The 23,334-nt window shown below is 38.3% G+C and overlaps 1 protein-coding gene across 6 annotated transcripts in view; it reads left to right on the top strand.

The window, feature by feature from the left end:
* TSC22D1 (TSC22 domain family member 1) overlaps positions 1–23,334 on the top strand; it is a 92,290-nt gene that overhangs the window by 30,359 nt on the left and 38,597 nt on the right. The window contains exons 3-4 of one of the 6 annotated variants that reach the window (XR_005699348.2): positions 8,148–8,337; positions 9,145–11,439. The exons of 3 other annotated variants lie outside the window; for them this stretch is intronic. Coding sequence is in view for 1 of the 3 variants with exons in the window: in XM_040054537.2 (XP_039910471.1) it covers positions 1,695–1,737 (43 nt within the window). In the remaining 2 variants the exon portion in view is untranslated. Of the gene's footprint in view, positions 1–1,694; positions 1,802–8,147; positions 8,338–9,144; positions 11,440–23,334 lie in introns of those variants that run through there. 2 more of the 6 variants (XR_005699347.2, XM_040054537.2) reach the window with 2 other exon arrangements.

A 23,334-nucleotide genomic window follows, 5' to 3' on the forward strand; every position in this document is an offset into this window, starting at 1 on the left:
AATCTGTGTTCACTTCATCTGGGGAAAAAAGTTTAATGCTGTATTGAGTGTGATGTTGTGAGCTCAGCCAAATACTTTCTATAGCTTCTCTTTAACGAAGTTGTGCAGTTGCCTATGCAAGTACTGTTAGAATGCATATTTTTGGGTAGCATATATGGTTTTTCTGTCAGGTAGGATGCTGATATATATATATACACATACATACATGCTTTATTGTTAAAAATAAAATTAAAGAAATTGACTGGTAAATAGAAATTCTGACTTGGAAATAGGCCATTCAAAGATCGGCCAGCTAGATCGTTACAATAAGTTGCATCTTGAAGTATGAAGTTGGCAGTTGTGTTCCTGTTGGACTGAAGTCTACAATAAAAACAGTTAAGAAATAAAAGAATAGAAATGCCTCGATGTTCACATTTAAAATGCATGAAGTAATAATATAATGCTTGGCCAGGAAAAAAAAAAGGAGGAAAAAAGCAGTTATGCAGTATTAAACTCTGGTCTAGTTTGCAAAATGCTTATGGGGCTTTCAGTTATGCAGATACTAAACTACGAATTAAGAATAATTTGAAACTTGGGGAAATAGCTGCTTGTAAGAATAACTACAGTTAAGGAATACAGACTCATTCTTGGTTGCATTTTGTAGAATGTAATGCTTAACTGCATCCTCTAAAGAATGGCTTTTGAACACATGCCAACAGTTAGGGACTTCCACTTTCTTAAGGATCTCTGCAGTTTTCTTTATGTTGGCTGTGCCAAGCTTTGTCACATCCACTATGCTTTGCTGTTGGAACATACTAGAAGATGGAGTTTGACTTAATTTAAGAATATGGAGAAGTAACAGCTGCATGGAATGCTTGGAAGGTTTTTTTAGGTGGCTAAAAAGCTCTTGAGTAGAAAATGGTATACTCTGCATAAAGTATGCAGCTAAAACTTGGTAACTTTAAATGCAGATTGCTTTTCAGTCCTGCTGCAAACCTATCTTTGAATCTTGCCTTAAAAAGAAAATGGAATGGGAGGAGATATGTTGGGCTTCCACAGAATTGTTCTTAGGATCTGCCTAAGTCTTGGGATTAGGCAGAAGCATTTTAATAAATATAACAACTCTTTGAGGAAACACTGACATTTACATATATTTGGTACAGAAATCAGAGAACAGGCAACGAGCTTCATGCTAAAATAGTTATGTCAAGAATATTTTCGTTGTAGGTTATTGTCAGACTTGCTTCAAAATAAGCAATGTTTGTTGTAGATATTAATCATAGACAGAAATGTTAAGTAATGATTCAAAAGGTAGCATTGTTTTCAAGAGGGTTCATAAGTTTCCCAACCGTAATGATTCTGTGATGCCGTCTTGTGTGTTTGCCTGAGTGCGTGGGAAGCTCTTTTTTATCTGCCCTGGATTGTGGTTATTTTTATCAATGAAATCTCGACTCGGATGAAGGAAGGAGGGTCCTGTGAGATTCAGTGTATGGTTAAACACTCTCCAGCCCAAATCAGTCAGTGGGGTAAGTTGCTATTTTGGTACGGTTATTTGATGTCTGTCTTTTTCCCTGTTCTGAATAATTTTTGTGAAGACAGTAGGCCTAGCCTAGAAGTAGACCTCAGTGTTTTTTGTATGTATTCTTTTATGTGTGACTTGTATTGTTTTATTTTTTCTTGTATACAACCTAAACCAAGTGCTAATATTTCAACAGATACAGAATGACAGTCAAACACCACACACTGGTATGCCTATGAAGAGGCACTGCCAAAGTTAATTGTGTCTAGTGCAAAAGCTTGGAGGTCTGGCTGATCAAAGCAGGTAGGTGTGAAGGTGCTTGCATGGAGAGAAGATAAGGGGACAACTCAATGCAAATAGTTTTACATAAGCAGAACAAAATTATACATTTCAAATGGCCTTTACCTCAGATGACTGAAACATTTTTATGATAAAACTTGTGATGGTCTTATTCTAAGCGGTTTGGAAAAAAATTACAGTTTTAATTTAATCCTGAAATGGGGGTGAACTGAGGCACTAGTCCAATAAGGAAAGTTAAGTCAGCAAAGCTTTAGAAAACATTTAATTAGCTGATTAAAGACAGCACATTTTGTATGGTGGTAGCAGTACAAGACAATTTAGAATGCTTTTTTCATGTACTGTTAACATATACTAGGTAAAAATATAAAAACGTAATTCTGATCTAAAACATCACTGACTGCACATGAGACTTTAAGCTTGTGTCTTGAACCTGAGAGTTAGACTGTATTACAGAGATGTCATGGTGTGCTTGCACATCATTTGCAAGTCATGACTGAATCAGTTCATCTCCACTGTCAGCTCCTCATGTTAGACAATAATAAGCCTCTGTTGCATCACAGACCTATTAATGCTGAAGAAGTAAGACAGCTTACAATAGCATTTGACATCACTTTGTCTGAGCAGGAATGGCTACTAGAAAATTCAGCCAATTTTGGCTGTAGAGTTCTTACTGCTTCTGAAAATGAAAAAGGGGGATCAAGCCTGTTGCTCTGAGTGTATGCTAAATTTATAAACTCTAGGAGTAAGGAAATCCTTTGTAGAAATCAGGATTTGATATGGAAAGTAACATAAGTGCTCAAATATGAAATACAAGTTTTGATTGCTTCCAGAGGGAAGTGATGAAGTGTCAGAATTTACAGAGAAAAGTCTTGAAGTATTTTCATCTGGAAATTCAGATAGGACTTCACCCTACCTCGAGAAATCCCATCAGAAAACCCACCCAAATCCCTACAAAATCAAAGCATCCAGTCTGATGTGGCTGTTGGAACAGCACTGAAATCACTCCTCCTAACATCCCTTGTGTGTGGTATTTCAGCTTCCATGTTCTACAGATAGCCAGTCTAGAAGACTCTGACCAGAGAAGGACAGGAATTATGTGAAGATTGGAAACTCAGTAAGAGAAATGGTGCTTTAAAAAAAACTTCGTAAGAAATTTGTAATCTATTTGTATGTAAATGGAATCAAATTACTTTAAGCAAGCCATGTATCAAGAGCTACAAAGTACAAAAACCACTGTTAACTCTAAGAAACTGCAGGTTTTATGTCACTTTTTCAAGTAAGTTCAAGGTAGACAGAAATACTGCAGCCTTTATTTCTGTAGTTGGCTTTCTTAAGCAGAAAAAAAAAGCAAATAGTCATCATATGATGTCTTTAAAAAAACCTTTTTTTTTTTTAATATTGGCTCATGCACTCTGCCCAGAAGCAGAGAATTTCCCTAAGACTGAAAGGTCCGCTTTTATGACAGAAATGTATGTTAGTGCCAATAAAGTCTGTTAATCTGATTAAAATGTGGTTTAGTTAGGCCAAAAAAGGTTTGCTCTCAAATGTACTTTGCATAAAAGCTGACAAGAAATAGAAAGCATGTTAATGAAGACATTTAAAAATATTCTTGCAGTGTAGACAGTTTTAAAAAGGAAAAAATAAATGTATCATTGTTTAGCAAATACCTATTTCTTTAATTGTATAAAATTGATGTATCTATTAATAGGAATTATTTTTACAAGGTAGTATTTTCTATCATCAAGCAGTCATTCAATTTTATACCTCTAGTGTTTTACTGTTGCTGTATATGTGCCAAGACATATTGGCTGTGTTTCTCAAATGTGTGGTGTAGTGATAGCTATATATCATTTTGGAATTCTGTGTCATGCTGAGTTCAGAAAAGCCAGGGCTTTTTGCCACTCCTAAACTAGGAGTGTATGGAGGGTGTTTCAGGGATTGGTACCTATGCCAGTCTTAAGTAGGTGTTGTCTGATGCCTTGTCTGATACTCTAGACAATGCTGTGACTCTCTGGGTTTTAGTAGGCCTTTAAAGAAGCTGAGCACAAAACATTTCTGGAGAGAGGCCAAATGCTTTTAAACACCCTCTAAAATTCAGAGCGTCAAGATTGTTACCATTCAGTTTGTTGCCATATTGATATTTTAATGGTAAGTTGCATGATATTCAGATTGATAACCTTAAAAATAACACTTTGCCCAAGGTTTTTGCTGCCTTTTCTCTCTGTCTTGGGACTAAATAAAATGATCTGATGTAGCTCTTATAATATTCAATGACTTCTATCCTTCTCTCCAATCAAGTCTCCTCCTCCTGTTCCCCCTGAAAAAAGCCCTAAACCAGAAAGTTTTGGAAAACTATTTTTTTTTGTAGCTTATATCACTCTTGTTGATAGTTTCATACACATGCCATGTTGGTGCTACTTTCTGGGAAAAAAGATGTCTTACTAAAATTTGCTGTTCTTGTAATGTTTATTTTGTATAACAATTCAACTGGATGCTGATGTGTAGATCCTGTCGTGGGTTTGCAGCCTGCACGTACTTCTGGATGCGTAATTAATGGCAGCAGGACAACAACTATAGGAGCTGCAAATGCTCTGCAGGGGTAGTTGCACCTTGCATCTAAAATAATTGCATAATGCTTTAAAAGTTCAGTTTGAGGGCTGAGAAGTCCTTGACCTGACTGCAGGTAACTTGAATCAGATAGGGCAATTTGTCCTGTTTTCTATGTTCTTGCATTTTGATTCTGCAGTTGTTGGAGCTTCAGTATTAGTAATATGAAAAGTATTGTTGCTTATATTCTATATCATTAACTAAATATGGAGATTCAGTTTTTTGCTTATTTTGCAGATGGTATCCTGTACAATTTACTCACAGTTGTTTAGACTTTCAATTTCTTGGCTGTTGAGCTCCTACTCACTGATGCAGAAAAATGGACACCACTCCTCACTGACTTGTGAATTGGCTGTGGAACATGCCCTATAGAGAAGGAAGAAAGCACTAAAGGGAGTTTTCCTCCCGGTGTATTTTTCAGCAGGCAGCGCACTATGGAAGGGCATTGCAGAGATTCCTCTTTGCCCAAAGAAGATGAGGGTATTGATTACAGGATTCCTTACCATCATCCATATGCTCAGAAACAGAGCAATTGGTGCTTTCCTCACTGACTTCATCTGTATCTGTAGATCACCAGCATGTTTTTCTTGTGTCATCATGGCCATAATTTCTTTCTGCTTCAGACTGAACGATCCCTTGCAGTAAATCAACAAACTACAGTACAGTGACTGAGAAGAGCTGTTGCATATTCAACTGCTTAAGTTGACTTAACATCCCATTTAGGTAGTACAAATCATTTCTGGAGATGGATGCGAGGCAATAAAAGAACTTTCCCCAAAATTCCTCTATGAGGGATTCAGCTACTTTGGATTGGCTTTTCTAGACTACTTGTTCATTCTTTTGAATCTTCATAAGGGCAATGAAGTATTCATTAAGATTTCTCATCTCGAAATACAGAAAGATTTAGTTGTTTCAGCCTGAAATAGATATCTCTGTATAAGAATCAATCAGGCTAGGGTTTTTGATAGCTAGAACACAAAAATTACCAACCTCATTTATTTTTCACAGTTCAAGAGAAGTCTGCTCAAGGGAAGAATTATGTAGGAAAGGATAAAAAGAAGAGTTCTTTCTTGATTGTAGGAGAGATGCCATGATCTTGCTGTAATAAAAAGAATTTAAAAACACATCATTCCTAACAGCTTGTTTCAGATTGATCTTCCAGAAACTGTTCAGCTGTTTCTGTGAGAACACTAATGGACAAAATCCTCAATATTGCCTTTTATTTTTCCCTTAAATTTTACTTTGGATCTTTGTGTCTTCTGGTAAAGAAGAGACATGAATCAAATGAGACCAAGTACTCTTTTCTGCTGAAGCTGCGATAGGTGATGTCAGACTGTTTGGTGTATCGAAAGTGATTTGGAGTTTTTTCCATTGCATAGGGTCTTTCATGTGAAAGACTATTTCTTACAGAGGTCCTAGACAGATTCCTTCTTGAAAGGAACCTGCAATAAGCTGGGTCATGCTGCTTCGTCTGGACTTACTTGCTCTGCCACCTTCTGTTTTGAATATCTGGATACCTTCTGTTGCTGGAAAATAATATTGACTTTGGAAGTCAGTAGTGTTTGTAGGCTTCAATGCATCACCTGAAATGAAGCCTGTAGTACTATGTATGGCACTAGTTATGAAGGATAACTAGTATTAGAGCAACTAACAATGCCATGAAGCTCAGGAACTTACCAAATTATCTGGTTAAAAAGAACCTTCTATTCACAAGGGAGTCTTTAAGAATAAATAATGCTTTCAACTGCTACTGTCCTTTTATAACATTTTTCTTAGCCAGCCAATACAGAGCATTAGTAACTTGCATTGAACACATTCTGCTCATTGTATCTTTCATTTTTCTTCTCTCTTCTTTACTGGAAGAGGAGAGTACAAGCATCAGCCTGGAGACAGCTCTTGGCCAAATGCATTTATATTTGTGTTCATCACTTATTCTTTCTGAATAGGAAGGCCTCCTTTCACAAGAACATGCATGTGGGATGAAAAGACTGAGCCTTACTCTCTAATCTTTGAAAGTTGGTCTGAAATAATGAGAAAGACAGTCTTGTGTCCAGTTGAAAGGCATAGGAACATATCTTGATCTTAAGTTGATGAAAAGTCATGAAATGACAATAAAAAAGAACCCTATGTTTTTGAACCACTCTTTCTGTTTAGACAACCTCTTACCTTAGTTTGAGATACTGTAACCATATTCAGGAATAAAGAAGCAGAGTATCCTTCTGCATGCTCCAGCAGTTTCTCTGCAAAGAACTTGCTGATCTTTCTGTTTTAATTACTTTGGAGTACCAGAGTTTGTCCTTGATGACTTTATCTGTCACTTGTTTAAGAAACAAAAATGTTTCCAGTATGCCATTCTAACTGCAAAATTGCTGTGGCTATAATGAAAAAACCTTCCCCACCCCCCTATTTTCTTGTATTATTTTGAGCACAATGAAAGCAAGATTTTTTTGAGCAGGGGAAAGCTTGTATTTGAACAACATATGAAGTATCTAACCATATGAAGCTGTTTTGTTTAGGTGTGTGCTCTAGAGGAGAGGATCAAGAAACACCACCAATTGCCCCAAAATGAAATAAGTGAAATTCTTCAAACACAATGAGTAATGTACCTTCTTAGTAAACTGTTGGATCACGCTCTACCTGATGTCTTAAGAGCAAAGAAGAGCCCTCCTGGCAAAATGATGGTGCCTCGCTTGCCTTCAGCACAATGACTGCCCCATGTGCAAATGCATGACACTGTTGTTGTGCAGAAGGTACTGCAGTAGATAATAACCAGTAAATGCACATGTGAGCAGCTATCCCCATAGCTGTTGGAAGTTCAGTGACTTCTGGTTCTGTTTTATTGTGTGTGGGCTCCATGCTACTGATAACATTTCACAAGAGTTTTAACCAGCTTTCAGGATTTGTGAAGAAGAAAATTTCAGCACTTTTACACTTTATTTTTGTTTGTTGTTTGTAAATGACAACTCACAGGGCGTTTGGGTTTTCAGGAATAAAAAGAGGAGTATTTTAGAAACCCAGAAACATGATGCAGGAATTTGAGTAGGTTCTTAGCTTCCACAGCAATCATCATCTGCCTAGGTTAAATCAAAGATTGTCACAACAGCATTAAACTGCTGTTAGTATTCAATCAGTCTGATTTTGGCAAATAAAGCAGAAGACTTGATATTGGACTAAGTCCTTTACAGAGGAGTTGGGAGTGGTGTTAGGAAGTCACTGGTGAGGGAAACATCCAGGTAAGTATGACCATTTCTTCTTAAAAGAGATTATGGGGAGACATTCACTGCATTGCAATAGATGCCATTTTTAATTCATTCAAGAAAAAGTGAACAGAGGAGATATTTGGATTATTTTTCCAAGAAATTAGTGCTTAAATTCCCCCTTCCCCCCTACCTACATCTACTTGTAACAAACTGAGAGAACTTTCTGGACAAAACATCTTACGATTGATCTCATCTGTTGCTAGATGTCTTAACAGTCTTGAAAGTTCACAGTTCAGCACTTTGGGGTTGTTTTTTTTTTTGGCATCAGAGCATGAAAAAACTGCATGTCTAGTACTCATCTCTTGTCATCCTCCCCTATTGCAGTGACTGTGTATGTCTCTGTGTGGCAGAAAATGAGGGAATACAGATCATTGTTCAAGAAGTTACCAACTAGCACTTTTCCTTCCCCTCCAGTCCTTCTGCCTCCCTATCCTGGAAGTATGGAGTCCCTGCCTCAGCCTACGGCTTCATTCTTTTTCCAGCTGCCCACAAAAGTAAAGAACCAATGTGAGAGTTTGAAGAAAGAATCCGCTCAGAGGACTGAGTCTCAAGCAAAAGCTCCAGGTTGCAGACTCAGAAAGAAACTTCCTTTGGGGAAGGATCTGCTTCCAGGATTTGCTCGTCTCTTTTTCCTTGGGCAAACAGTTCTTGAAGCAAACAACAGGGTTGCAGGTAGGTAGGGCCCCTTTGAAGTGCCATCCACTCAGGTGTGAAGGATGACTTTATGCTGTTTTTCTATGCCTTTTTTTTTGTTGTTGATGTTGTCTTCCACTTCTCTAGGCTGAGAGAGGGAAAGAGTGTGAACATTGTAAAGAAAAAGTGTTGGGGAGAGAGAGAGGAGAAAAATGTTCTGGGCACTTGGAAAGAATGCCTCTGTGTAAGCTTCCTGTCCATGGGTCATATTCGTACTTCAGTTCTGTGAAGCGCTAATGACATTCTTGGTGTGACCCTCCTCTGGACAGGAAATTAAGTCAAGAGCAGAAACTGGTGGCTGGAGCCAAGATAAGGCCAATGATTGCATATGGTCCATAGCCACACAGTTTTCATCTCCTCCCTGTCTCTTTACACTAGTGCTAGATTTGAATGTGCAGTAAGGTGGAGATCATCAAATGGGTTTGAAATCTGACTTGATTCCCAGCACTGAAAAAGTTCCCCAGTTCTAAACATGTAAATACATTTCTTCCTTTAGGGGAGCCTGTGGCTGCTGGGTTGGTAAAGTCCTGTTCTTTTGTCCATGTGAGGGAAATAGACTGGAATACTTTGATTAAGGGAATATGCTGCTAACCCACACAATCAGCAATCCCTCAGGCCCAGAAAAAGGGAATCAGCTCAGGTAAATTCTGCCTTTCTCACTTCATGCTGTGCAGAGCAACAGCCTCTTCCTTGCAAATGTTGGTAGCCCACAGTCAGACCTTTCTTTTTCCAGCCATGTCATTGCTGGCACCGGAAGTTTATTCTAAATTCCTTTTTGATTTTTAGCAAAAGAAATCACTTGAAAACTGGCAATGAAATTCTAAGGAGATTTTACCAGTTCTTCGTTCGTGCTGAGTTGAAGTCATTTGGAACTATGTTACATGCATTATTACTTTGGTGCATCTTGTGACTCTTTCTCCCTCTTCATTCCCTCCAAATTGCTTCAGGACACCTTCTAACCTTTATACTGCATCACAAGCCTTCAGCAGAAGATCTCTTGTTGCTGGAAGATGACTGGGTTTGGATCTTGGCCTTCCCTAAGCAGGATCTCCTGGCAAAAAATGGGATTGGGAAAGAAATGACTCCTTTTTCCATCACACAGAACTACCCTAGAAATGGAGGCCTAGGCAGAAAATTACTTCTAATGCATCATTTTTTAGGAAATGTGTTTGGCCTCCCACGGTCCTTTTGTTACAATGTCATATAGATATTCTTTTATAAAATCTAAACCTGGCGTCTTCCTATCTGAAGATCAAGTCAATAAATCCAAGGTTAAGAGTTTACAGGTCTAATAATATGGTCGGGTCTTGCCGTCCCTTGCATAGGAGGTGCCACGTGAATTTGTGAAACAGGGTTCTACTGTAGTTCAGTATGTTATATGTGTAAAGCCTTTACTACTTACATTCAAATTATTAGAAATAATAATAATAAAGGTTCTTGTGAAAGTGGTATTTAGACTTCTACCTTGCCGGGTTTAGTTAAAAATAAATTTGAGCCAAAATGTCATAATGGGCAATATGGGAAGTACTGCATCTTTTGAGGTTTACTGTGGCTTTGTGTCACAAAAAAGCATGTTGGAACTGTTGAGGGAACTGTTGAGAGCTGTAAAAGTGGAAATCTTAGGTTTTTCTTTAAGAGTGAAAAGTTGTTTGTTAGAAAGCAGAAAGCTTTTAATTGTTTTCCCCCTAAGGGATTCTGTAGTCAAACTTAATTAAATGTCTTGCAAGATCTCAAATAAAAACCTTATGTTTGGCAGTAGTGAACAACACACACATGCCTGTGTACTTGTATTGTTCTCACTATGGGAAATTAGTTTTGAAGAATGGGACTTACTTCTAATGTTCAGATTAGGAAAGGGGAAAGTTTTGTTCTGAGGCTGAGTGTGAGAATAGAAGGCAGGAGGGTGTACCAGACCCTCTGGCAGTAGGTGAAGAGCACTTTTGTTTTTCTGTTTTCTGCTGCTGGCAGTTGAAGTAAACTAGCCAGATGCTTGTACTTGAATTCAATTAATATCTTAAATCAGTTACCACAAAATATTATTTTTTAACTAATGCCTACATCTTTTGTTAAATTCACCAGCTTATTTAAATTATTCAGCAGTCTTAACATAGCCCTGAGGCTACTCCTTCATAGCAGTTGTGACTTCTTACTATTCTGGAATGCATTACAGTCCTAGTACATTCTAAAAATAATTGTTCAGATGGTGCTGTTCAAGTACATACTTACGTAGTGGGCCATTTTCACTGGACTTTTTGAAACTGGCTTTCTGTTGGATGGCTTTTTAATATCTTGTTTTGCTGTGAGTATCAAACTTGTTTGTTTTGCTGCTTCTGTGGTTATTGAGTAAAGTGCTGAATTTATAACCTGGTATTTTTAGAGAAATGATAGTCACTTGCCTGTGTTAAACTATGCAAGCACCGTAACAGTTGTTAACTTTGAAGTTTAAAAAGAAATCAGTTTAATGTATCAAATTCAATCCTATTATAATATGTGGAAATATGTATGTGATGAACTGAAAATTGACTAGTTGTTACAGGTATAGACACGAATTGTGTACTGAACAGAAGTAATCTAGACTTTAATAGCTGAAGATCTGTGGATCTCAGAAATGAATTCTAACATCTTTGACTAGAGTTTTGTACCAGCAGTGCTTTTAGTTGAAAATACCTGGTTTTCAAATTTCTAGTCCATTTAAGGTCTGATATCCTTTGTGCCTTAGTAGGTATACTTACACTTGCCTCAGCCACAGTTTTTGGTAATTTTGTTCTGTAGTAGGTAAATTTAGGACTGTCAAATACTCATGAAACAGGCACTGAGAACTGTTTATATTACTGTCTCAGTTCCTAAAATGGTTTTACTCCTCCCCATCACAATTAGGAAACAACACCACCAAAACAAAAGCAAAAACCAAACTAAAAAGCCTGTTGCAATTCTGCAGTCAGTATTTTGATACTTGTCTGTCACCGTTGCGTTAGCGTGTTTCTGTCATGCTCTGAGTTTTACAGCTGGAATCCTGGGTTCTTGATACATCCTTAGAACAATAACTCCTGCCTTTGTGTTATTAAATAATAAAGATATCTGAAACAATTTTCTTCTTGTTTATATTGTACTTGCCATAAGTGTATGTATTGAGTGACTCTTCTGACAAACTCCAGAATGCCAGGAAACATGGAAAAACACTGAATGATTTCAGAGGCTTTTAATGCCTGGTCCTAAAGGAATTTTGAAAAACAGGCATATAATGTTCCTATTTTTCTTCTTTCTGTTCTCTTAAAGATTTCTTTGAGCATTTGAGCTAGCTAGCTCACTTCATGTAATCCTTAATGTCTTCTTGACCAGATACCAGCTCCTCCTAACTGTTTCATAGCTGGTCAATAGAATCCTGGCTTTTGACACTGCTTTTCCTGTCCCAAAAGAGCTATCTTGTTTAACTTGAAAGTTTTGCTTTCTTCTTTTCACCTTCTGTCCACCCTCTGTGGCTTATGCTGCAACTCTTTTCTCTATTACAGGATGCTTTGAAGAAATACCCTGTGAAGATCAGGAAATTTGGGGGAAATTCTTGCTGATGTTGCTACGTCAGCCAGAGCTAAACTTGTCATTTGTGTGAGAGATGCTTTGTCAGTTTAGTTTCGGGAAGGGAGATGAGTCAAAAAGTGTTAGTTTTGTAAATCAGAAAATTATTTTGATCCTATAAATAAGAAAGTGAGACTAAAGGTTCTGGGGTGTTTGTATCCCCTTGTTTTACACTGAGGAGGTGGGTAACAAAATATGAATAATTTTCTATGATTTTCTGAAAGCCAGACTTGTTCCATCAGCAATGGTGTGCTTTAAGTTGGATTTCGTTCTTTCAGTCCTGTTTGCAGGACAGGGGGATTTGAGCAGGTAACAGTGTCAAAAATATCTTTTTCAGATCTTTTTTTAATTAAAGAAAGTTGGCTCATACCTTGGTTTATCAGATAAGAAAGGACCCCTGAGTCTTGAAAGAATGAAGGTGATTTAGGGGTAAGTTTAGAAAAAGTGGTTTTAACTGAAAGCTGAAAAAAGGCATTTTCTGAAAGCAGTGGTGACAAATGGTTGAACCATTCCAGTTTTGTTTGTTGCATGGACTTTGCGAAGAATTGGCGGCTGCATGGCTCCTAGGACAGGTCCGTAAGTTGATGTCAGCAACATGAGGTGAGTTGGTGGGTTATTGCAGGAATTGCTATGTTTTGATATTTAAGTTGGGTTGTCAGTTTAAAGACCCGTATTAAGTTTTTGATTCTTTTGCTGATGACAGTGACACCTCCCTGATCACTTGCTAACTTTTTTAAAGAATATAAATTTACTGTTCTCATGAACTGTTCTGTATTGTATTGTTTCATTTCCTTGGTTGCTCTCACAAGAGTGGCTTTGCCTTTTCCCCTGTACTGAAGAAGTGGAGGTCAGGAAAATGTGTGGGTTTTAGCTTGGTGTTAAAGAACAGTAAGTGAAGAAATTGTACCTTGTAAAATGGGTGTCACTTTCATGGGGACAAGATAAAATACTGTCTTGAGAGAGGGTTGTAGGAGGTTGCACAGTTAAGGAGGCGCATGGCTTTTCATGCTTTTCTTCTGGATAACTACTTCAACAATTGTAACCATACCGGTATCTGACCTCCTCTTGCCAAATTCAGGTCAATTATCACCTGTAATTCTGAAGAAGATAACTTTTGACTAAATAACAACTTGTATGGTTATAAATGGGTTTAATGAGATCCTAATAGACCTCTGAAGATAGAAATGTGATTTATATAGATTTTCCCAAACTATAACTTTGTCCTGACTTGAACTGGGTTTTTTTTCATTAGATAGAATTAGTTTAGAGCTCACATTAAAGCATCCTTATCCATTTGAATGCTTCCCAGGAATTTCCACATACCTGCTGCTGATATGTTTAGAACTTTTCAGAATAGTGAAATGTGAACTATTTTTTAAAATGGTTTCCTGGTGTCTGCTTGTACTTTGTATTAGATGAGAAAGCATGAAAAATTGATTTGCAAAATCTTTGTGTGCATATATAAACAATGGAGAGATTAAATCAGACTGAAGTATGTAAGAGTAAATGAAGAACAGCTGACATCAGCACAGCTGCTGTGTACAGATGGAATGTTCCTGGGTGACTTCAGGATTAGGGTGAAATTGCAGCTTAGTTGGATACTGGAACAGCACAGGAACTGGACTAGCAAGCAGTCAGCTAATGTAGGAACTCTCCTTTAACAGGCAGTAGAGGTGACAGAAAATCACTTGGAGCAGCTAAGCCTTTTTTCCCCGTATAAGCAATGATAGAAAAGTCTGGACTCATAGATCTATAGCTTGTGGGTTAGGTTCTCTGGTGTAGACATGCTGTTTTGAAGCTTTGTTATGTCTCGGGCACTTGTGTTTATCACCTAGTGGTGTCTAAAACCGGAGTTAACACTGCAGCTTTTTTTAAGGGGAAGAAAGCAGGGAGACGTTAGAAGGGCTTCTAGACTCGTACATTTATTCTTACGTAAATTTTTAAGACCTTGTATATCTTTGGCAACTGCAACACTAGCAGCTGCTTGAAATCAGGAGCAGCTTAAAAAATTGATAAGAGCATAGGAGTAAGGATATTCAAAGAAAGTAGTTAGTTTCTTTCCTAATAAATTGAGTGGTGATAAAAATGAGAATATGCTATACATCAAGAGCTAAAACGTCTGTTGTAGCACATTCTCATCAAACTTTCTAGCTTTTCATGTGTTAATCCCTGCTCAATTTTACCTTTCTATTATCCTAGAGTACAACTAATGTTTTTCATTAATTGCTTAATTGGTCTCTGAACTTCGTAAGCAGTGTTGTAAGCATGCAAAGTAACTGATTTCTTAGAGATTAGGGAACACTAGTGCTTTCTTCTGTTATGTATTATACTGAGGATGTTCCAAGAAGTGATTTTTGAACTGATGTATTTTTTTCTCTTGTGCAGGTGATACCATGCAAGTATCTGTTCCCTTGTATTAGTGCTAAATTTTATCAAAAATTTCTAGATATTCTTCTCTATACTTTCATTTGCTCTGGAGATTTCTCCCATTTATCCCTTTTGAGTGAATACACTAGTCAGGTCTTTGATGCTGCCTTTTTAACTAGCTCAGAACTGTTGGTTTTTTTAATAAAGCAGCTTTGCAAATGAGAACGATGAACAGTAATACTACATTTGTTCAGAGAATATAAACTTCTGTTCCCACGTCAGTCCTCACATCATTCTCCAAAAATACATGCTATTTGGAATAATATCTCCACTGCTAGCAGTCAAACCAGTGCTTCCATTGTGGCAGTACTGAAGCTACAGGACATTTTGCTTGTCTGTCCAGGCAATGTTAACACCCAAATTCCTGCTTGTAGTTGAAGTCTAGTAACTGTTTCAGATTAATTTTCTGCCTTCTTCAAAGGCTTTTTAAAAGCTAATTTTGATGACAAATACTTGATGTAATGATACAAAAGGCTATCTGTGCTTCTTGCCCATTCTATACAAGTTTGCCAGTTCAGCATTTTTCTTTGGGCTTTAGCACCACGTATGAATGGATGAGATAAATCACACATCTTCACTTGCCATTGCACTTAAACAGGAAATGGTTTGTATTGCCACATTTTGTCACCCTGAACTGCCATCTGTTTTGTGTCCCTCCTTAAGTGCCTGCTGTTTCAAAATCTGGCTTGCTTTTTGATTCTGTTTACTTTCTAAAGAAATTCTCCTTTCTGCAAATACCAAAGTATATGCAAGGCTATGTGATGGCTTGACTAGCTGTTCTCATTTGGTTCTTAGCACAGAATGCAGAATTAGATTGGAGATGTTTGAGAATGACATTGCATAATCCTTTGGTTTAGTGACTAGTCTCATCAGTTTGATTGATGTGTGACATTTACTAGTTCTCATGTTGCTACTTTTTGGAACTTTGTTTTTAAGTGGACTTCACTGGAACAAATGATATAGTGACTGGCTTTCTGCGAGCCAGGTGTTCTTGTTGCCTGAAGGAATTTTTTTCTGCACTGCCTAAAAGAAAAAGCAATAAAACTGCTAAAGCCCTGTATTTGTTCCCCCCTTCTTTGCTCCAGTGTTTGCTCATGAATTTCTGATACAATTAAGAGTTTTATTTACATAACAAACTCCATCTACCATTTGGAGAATCCGTGCAGGTTAGATAAGCCTGCAAAACTCACTGCTTTCAATATGATCCATTACTTAACTTACAAAATACATTGATATCAATAAATCCTCACCCTGTATCAAAATGCAGGAATATACCTTTCAGCCTAAAATTATGGTGACTGTAAAGTGCTATAAATGCTGTTTCCACATACCCGCTCAAATCTGAACTTCAGCTTAGTCTGTATAAAATTCAGGATGTAATTGTTTTTTCCTTTTTCTCTCTATGCCAAGAAGGAGACTTTGCCTATTACATGAGACTATTGAATGGTGTTTCAGTACAAATGTAACTAATTTGTTTCATAAGGCAAGGGATTTTATTTACACCCCAAATGAATGTCAGTTCCTCATCTGCACCTAAAGTTGATGATTGTTCCCTCAAAATTCTAACCTAAACAGAGTCAGTCATAGAAGGATTTTGCTATGACAGAAATCCCCTTAAGGTAGAGTTTTGGGGCCTGTAGTATGGTGTAATATGTGATACAACATCTCTCTTTAATATGACACAAAAATAATTACCTTCAGAGACTGGGGATTGTACCCTTTTGGGTTTTTTTTTTTTTTTTCCTCCCAGCTTGAGGTGTTTTAGAAAGGAGTAATTTGTACCTGTGAACGATCTGAAGCTTTGGTAGTACAGACCACAAAATTTTAATAAGCCCTCTGCCCTTGTTGCCTAGTTGCTGTCTTACTTAACACACTGACCTTATTTTTTTTACTGTTTGTAGTGTCTTCTTCATCTAAAGACAGTGGAAGTTTTTTTTTGTTAAGTATTTGAATGTTTATATGTTGTTTTTTACTGTTAGTGACAGCTTTAGCTGTGAGTTTGTTAACCTTTTGCTAAATGAAACCATTCTTACAGATACAGGAACTAGGTGTATCTTTTTAGTGTTTTTTAATAAACATTGAGATCTTGTATGTAGAAGGGGTAAGTTAAATACAGATGTTATTAAAGAGCTGCTTCATGGTATTAGGCACTCATACTTACCTTTAAAATGAAAGCTAAACCCAAATCAGCTCAAACTTATATAGCATAATAAAGCAACTAACATGACTGCCTGCAAAAAAACAAAGATAATGAGTTCTGTGAGGGTACTGGGAGAAGCAATTCCAGTGGTCTTAAGGAGGTTGGGTGAAGGATGCAGATGACTACTTCTAAAGTGAGATCATTCAGTGAGAGAGGATTTTGTTTTCTTCAGTTCAAACCCATTACTTTTGGTATCTTTTTAAGTGCTTAGTAAGTTACAAAAGAAGAATTTGTGTCAACTCCAAGCTCCTGCAGCTTGTAAGAGTAAATTGGAGTATTGGATCTCTTTTGTCTGTGGAAACGAGATTATATGTGTGTAGATAAACAGATCCATAGCTATGTCTATTTATTTCTATAGCTAGATAGAGCAAGTTGATGTGGAATGCAATTTTTGTAAACAGCTTTGGAAATTCAGACCTTCTATTTCTTCCATTTGACTTTAAAGACTGTTAAAGCCAGCCTCTAATAATTAAGTATTAAGGGCTTTAAAATAACTTCCCCTGCCTTTTCAAAACAGCATTACACTACAGCGATCTAGTTTTTGATGATTCTGCACTAATCTATAATCAAAGGAGTTTGTCCCCACTAGGAGCAGTGATCAGCCTCTGCAGCAGTGGTGTCCCCCTGTCACTAGATAGGGCTGTCAAAGCTTTTTTTGCATCTTTTACTCCTATGTGCTGCTTTTTTGACTTGACCTGAATGCTCTTGCCCTGTGAGGGTGGTGAGGTTTAAATGCTGAGCACAGACTGATTAACAAGGCATTAAGTCAGTTAATTCTTTCATTTTTAAATAAAGTATTAACGTGGTTTTGGTGGTCACTGATGTGCATTACAAGTTAGAGGTGGCTTATGTAAGCAGTGTGGATTACTAAACCAGTTGGAGTTTTTGGTGGTTTTAGTCCTCAGTCTGAAACTTGGAGTTCACAGGAATTAAGTTGCTGAATCTGCTTGCTTGTGGTAGCTGTTGCAGTAATGAACAGGTATGTTAGTAGCTTGTTTAAAAGTGAAGGTTTTAAATGAGTTTGAGTGTGTAAGCCGTGTTCTGTAAATGTGGTTTTTAGAAGGGATTTTCCTGTTTTGTAAAACCACGTTAGGCTTACTAGGCAAGAGGTGGCTATGCCACTCCTATGGCTTAGTACCTGAGTGCTAGTTCAGAGAAGCTTGAAAATAAAGTGGGAATCATGTCGTCTAGATGGTACTGAAATAACATTACCTACAGCCTAATTTTTCCATGCTTTCTAAACTTCAGATATGGTGGACTTTGAGTATTTCTCAGTTACAACCGTAACACTGTATAAGATTAAGACCAAAAGTCCCACTGGAGGGGAAAATAATTTTAAATCCTTATGCTTTAGAAGCAGATTTAAATGCTGAAGAGCATGAACTAAAAATTTCTGGTTTGAGAAGGTACTTTTTAGTCCTGAGGCCATCTGTAAAAAGATTTTTCATAAAAAGATCTTACATTCATCTAAGAATTCAAGAGGATTCATTAATACCACTCCTTATTTCATAGAATTGTACAATATTCCAAATTGAAAGTGACCCACGAGGATCATTGAGTGCTCTGTGGGGAAGACATAAGAATTCTGTATGGCTTTAACATAGGAGCTGTTACTGCAGGGCAGCCTCCTTGAGAGATGGCTGCTGAATTTTTGTGGAGGTTGCTTATAGATAGGCAGGTACTATCCAACACTTACCAACTTGTAGCATCTTGACCTCTTAGGACGCCTTGTTTTGATTTATGCTGTTGTGAGTTGATGTACCCTTGAATGACATGCTGGTATTTCTGGTTGACAAAGTCACCTGTTGTATGTCTTGCAAATTATGGGGTACCTTCTGACTCTGAATACATGCTTAAGCAGAGTTCCTGTTCCTTGGAAGGATGACAGTGCATAGGGCAATGCTTTTCCCCCAAATGCTGTGGTGAGCAGTCCTGCTTGTGCTGTTAATTGGGTCTGTTCTAACATTTCATCTGGAGATCTGGGGCAAATTAACAGGTTTTGGATTATACTAAACCTATTTGTTACAGCATGTTAGAATATATGTTAAAGTTGGGGCATGTGTAGGGAGAAGGAAGACACAGACTTCAGGAGAGACTGAGAGTTCCTGGGAATGCTTAACAGTTGTGTAAGACTTGGTACAATAAACACAAGTACTCCAGGTTTATCTTGGCACCCTCTCCAGCTGTGTATCTTCTGTGTGAAAGGCCATTAGTCATGTTTCTGGATGCCAGAATAAGATAGAGAAGTTTATTGCTTGCAGATGGTGCTTCGCATGCAGAAATAAATGATTTCTGCTTATGCAGATATGTGACAACGTTACACAGCTTGGTTGTAACTTTTGAATTGTGCTAGCACGCATCTGGGATTGGAGTTCTTGGGTTTGACCAGTCCTCTTCCTAAAACTTATTTTGCTGTTATGTAGACCAACTAAAAGTTCTTAACAGGTTAGTTGTTACAAGAAAGGAATCACAGTTTACTGAAGAAATCCACTGCTGTCTTGCTGACTGCCTTTTAAAATAGGATTGAAAGTGTAAGTCTGTATAGGAAGTGGTCTCTGAGCCATAAAGACTTTCTTTTCCTTCCATCATACGTATACTTTGAACCAAGTACCACACTCACGATTTTACATGAGAGTCTGCACAAACAGTAATTAAAATAAAGTTGATATAACAGACCCTTGGTGTTCAGTCATTTCCTCTGTAATCTGAGTGCTGAAATCTCAACAGCTTGAGAATTTTAAAGTTTGTGTTTCTCTGATCATTATCACAGAAATTGATAACAGTATCTTTTTTTCAGTAATATTTCTCTCTGAGAATTTTAGGCCGTGCATAACTACTACATGCATCTAAAGGTAATTTCTTGAAAGGCTTCTTTTTATGGCTTCATGTTATAATGGTGATATCCAAGTTCTAGCATAATTGGATGTGTCAGGACTTGGCATTAACTTTGGTCCAACTTGTTATTTTGATAATGGCATTAAACTGGTACAAATTCGATGCTATCACATTCAAAATCTAAAGTTATCCTAGTCTGTCAGTATGTGAGTAATTCTCCATTGACACTGATTGTGGGAGCTTTGTTTCCATTCTCTTTTATTGTTATATTGAAATATAATGTAGGTTTACGATAGGATTTAAAACCCATGACTGTTAATCTGAATAAGCATATATAATGTACTTAAAAGCTTCTGCCTGTCTTGTATCACTTTCTTCTGACTCTCCCTGGAAAAATTCAAAGATGTAGTCTTTAGAATATCTTACATTTTAACCTGGAGACAGAATTGCTCTATAGTCTATTATCCACAGAGACTTAAGGCCTGTATGATGCCAGGTAATGCCATGGTATACATAATAAATGTGCATTGTTTTATAAAACTCTTTAATCTAAAGAAGCTATTATTCTGCTTGGAATGTGTTTTTCCTAATGCACAGTTCAGGTTAGACATTGTAGGGCTGGAGAGGTAGGGAGTTGTCCTTTCTTTTCAGCCTTACTCTTTCTACTTCTGATTCTTGCTGATAGCCAGAATTTTAAGAGCTCTGGAAGTTTTTTCCTTTTTAAAAGAGTAGCAATATTCTTCTGTTTTGGCTGCCTACTTCCACTTGGTGGGTAGGACATTGTTCTTGCCACTTCTTCCTCCCTCTGCCCCAGCTGTTGTAATGTTGGCTTTGCAAGCAAACTGAAACTTCCTCCTTCATGTTTAATATAGAAAAGGGATTCTCTGTCCTAGGACCTTCCCAAACTATGCTAAGAGGTCAATGTTTTTGCAAAAGCAGCTTAAATCCATTATCTTATCCTCGTGCCTGAGGGTTTTTCTGCTTACATCTGTAAGGCTGCAAACAGTGATGCCCCAACTTATCTGGTGGTAGTACAGGTGAGAAATAAATAATCATGAGGGAAAGATCAAACAAAAAAATAAGGTAGTTTGTTAGGAATGTCTGGTATAACCTAAGCATATGGCTGTGTGGGTGGCCATAGACTTTTTGGAGCTCCATGTCTAGAAAACCTGCCTGCCTAACTAATATTTGGATGATTCTCTAGCTAGTAGAACATTCAATTCCAGACGCTTGGTAATCAGAATTTTTGTAGTCACGCCCACCGCTCCAAATTCTTGTCATTCATCTGTCTATTTTAATGTGTCTCTTGTGGAGTAGTTCTAAAATTACCCACTAGTTTGACCTGACAAATGGGAATATGTGAGCTCCTCCTGCTGCTGTTCAGCTGGTGTATGGCTGCTTACACCATTGAAGTGAGACAATGCTTCCGCGTGGAAGAATGGGGCATTTAAAACTATATGCTGACTCTTGCTGTATGTTTGACCTTTCCACAGCAGTGACAGATAGGGTTTCAGTTCATCACTGCAGTGTTGAGAGTTTGTTTTGTTTATTAAGTCGCATTTTCAGAGCCCCTCACTGAAGTTCAGCCTTTACAAACTTGCTCCCAAATAAAAGCCTGTTTTGCTCGCCCTTAGCAGGCTTGCTCAGCCATGCTTCTTCCCTCAGCTTGTCTAGCCAAGCTCATTGCTCCCTCAGAATATGAATTTCTGTAGAATGTTTTGCACAAACCATTTAACAGTGAGACTCGGGAAGGGGGTTGTTAAAAGTAATTCAGTAACTGTAGTTCTTTTGCTAGGTTGTACATTATGTCATTGGGATCAAATAGCTTGGAAATAGTGAGGTTTTGATTCAAATAAAACCTCTGCTTTTCAGAGAAAATGGAGAGGAAGAAAGATCTGAAAGAGCTATCAGCCCTTGTACTGGTGAAAGGAGAGCACAGACTTACTGGAGAAAGCAATATGTAGGAGGCACTGGAAGAGGACAGCTTTTTACTCGCAACACAAAAACCCAGCCCTGCTTCCTCTTTGTCTGTTCCTCTTCCATTTTCTAATTAATTCTTTCTCTTCTGACTAAACTCTCTTTTTCTGCACATGAACAGATTTGCATTTTGCAGCTATTGTAACCACTAGGTAAGAAGTGATGAGTTCTCTCACCTTCTAAGCATAAAATGGTGTTTCATGAATTCCAGATAATGTCTGCAATTCTAGTTCTGCCATGCTGAGTTACTGTCTAATTAAAGCTTCAGCTATCCTCTTATCTCCTGTACAACCCAAACCTCTCATATTTTTTATCTCTTTACAGTTCAGATTTCTTAAATACTAGTGAATGAGTTTGTCATCCAGTGATTTGGATAATTTATCAAAAGTCTTAAAAAAACCTGTTCAGTGTTAGTTAGGTGTGTAATTCTGTGAATTGTGAACCAAAAAAGAGTTCAAAGTCATTTATTTGCTGATAGACAGTGCTATGCAAATACTGTATAGTAGATCATCCAGTTGCTTAGCAATAACATTAACAGTCATGAGTGTTTATAAAGCAAATACAATACGATATGGTCAACAAGGTATGTGGTGCTTTTTGTATTACTTAAGTGTCCTGATAACTGTTGGAAAACGTTTATTAGGATTACGCATGAGCCAGCACCTGACACTTAAGAGCAACAACTTGAATAAGTAAATCTGCTAAGTTATATGCCTGTGTTTTTTAATCTAAACCCTCACAACTTGAAACAAGTGGTGAACATGACGATTTTCCGAATGCACTAGCTTTGAACTTTGAAATGTTACTTTCATGTCTTTGATAAATACTCTTGTAATGGCTTTGGATGTTCAGCCTGGAAATATTAAGGGTGATAGGTTGTGTGATTAAAAGGCTTGTCTCAGTGCACACAGCAAAGCCCTCAGGCACAGGAACAGTCGGGGGAACCTGGTAACCTCATCAGAAAAATGAGCCCCATGACCTGGCTGCTGCCAGGGCTGTCACTGGGGATTACCAGCCCTTGGGGACCTGGGTGACAGACACTCAAGTTAACAGAGGTCAACTTGCAGACTGGGAAGGGGTAGGTGCAGGTAAGAACACTTTGGAATTGTACACAGCTCAGAATGGGATGTTCGGGGAAGGGACAAGGTTGGGTAAAGAAGGGATCGGTGACTTTGTGGGGAATGAATCACAGGTAAAATAGAGGAGCAAAGGGAGCTGCTTGTGTGTAAGCAGGTGGTTGGTATGTTTGTGAGGCTTCATCAGTGCAGTCTCATTAAACTCTCATGGTTTTATTGTGTATGGGGCTCAGTACTGTGTATGCCTATAGAGGTCTCAGTGCCAGCAGGTTAAGTCTGACCATGGGTCACAGGGGCCCACGTGGCAGGGTCAGGTGAGGGGGTGTGCATGGGATGTGATTACTGAGGACAGTAAAGCAAGAGAAGGGAGTGGAAGAGACTTGGGAGTGGCCATGAAGTCCAGAACAAAACCTGTGTGCATCTGTATGATACAGCTGGAGGAGCTGGGAGTCCAGGCCAAGTGCTGCAGAGACTCTGGGGTCTGGCTGAGACCCCTGTTAGTATGTGTATCTGTTCATGAAGTAACGGGAGGCTCTGGAGGCCAGCTGCTGGGTAGAGGGTGCAAGGCCACATCACATCCCAGATGGCCCTGTCACTAGTGTCTGCATGTTTGTGAGGTGTCTGAGTGGGGCCACGGGGGCTGGCATGCCCTGTGCTGCTAGCTGGGCAGACCCCAGCTGCTGGGCAAACTGCGGGCGAGCCCAGGGCCATTTAGAGGGCCGGTGATACTCGGTGTGAGTGCCCGTGCACATACGTACGTGCTCTCGCGATGGACTTTCACCCCGAGCAGCGAGGAGCGGGAAGAGGATGTCGGTGCCGGCTGTGTTTACCGAAGTGCTGAGTTTGCAGTGACCTGTGCTGCCAGTCGTGTGTGTGCCGTGCACGTGT

Source organism: Hirundo rustica, chromosome 2, assembly GCF_015227805.2.
Source record: "Hirundo rustica isolate bHirRus1 chromosome 2, bHirRus1.pri.v3, whole genome shotgun sequence".
Lineage (NCBI taxonomy): Eukaryota > Metazoa > Chordata > Aves > Passeriformes > Hirundinidae > Hirundo > Hirundo rustica.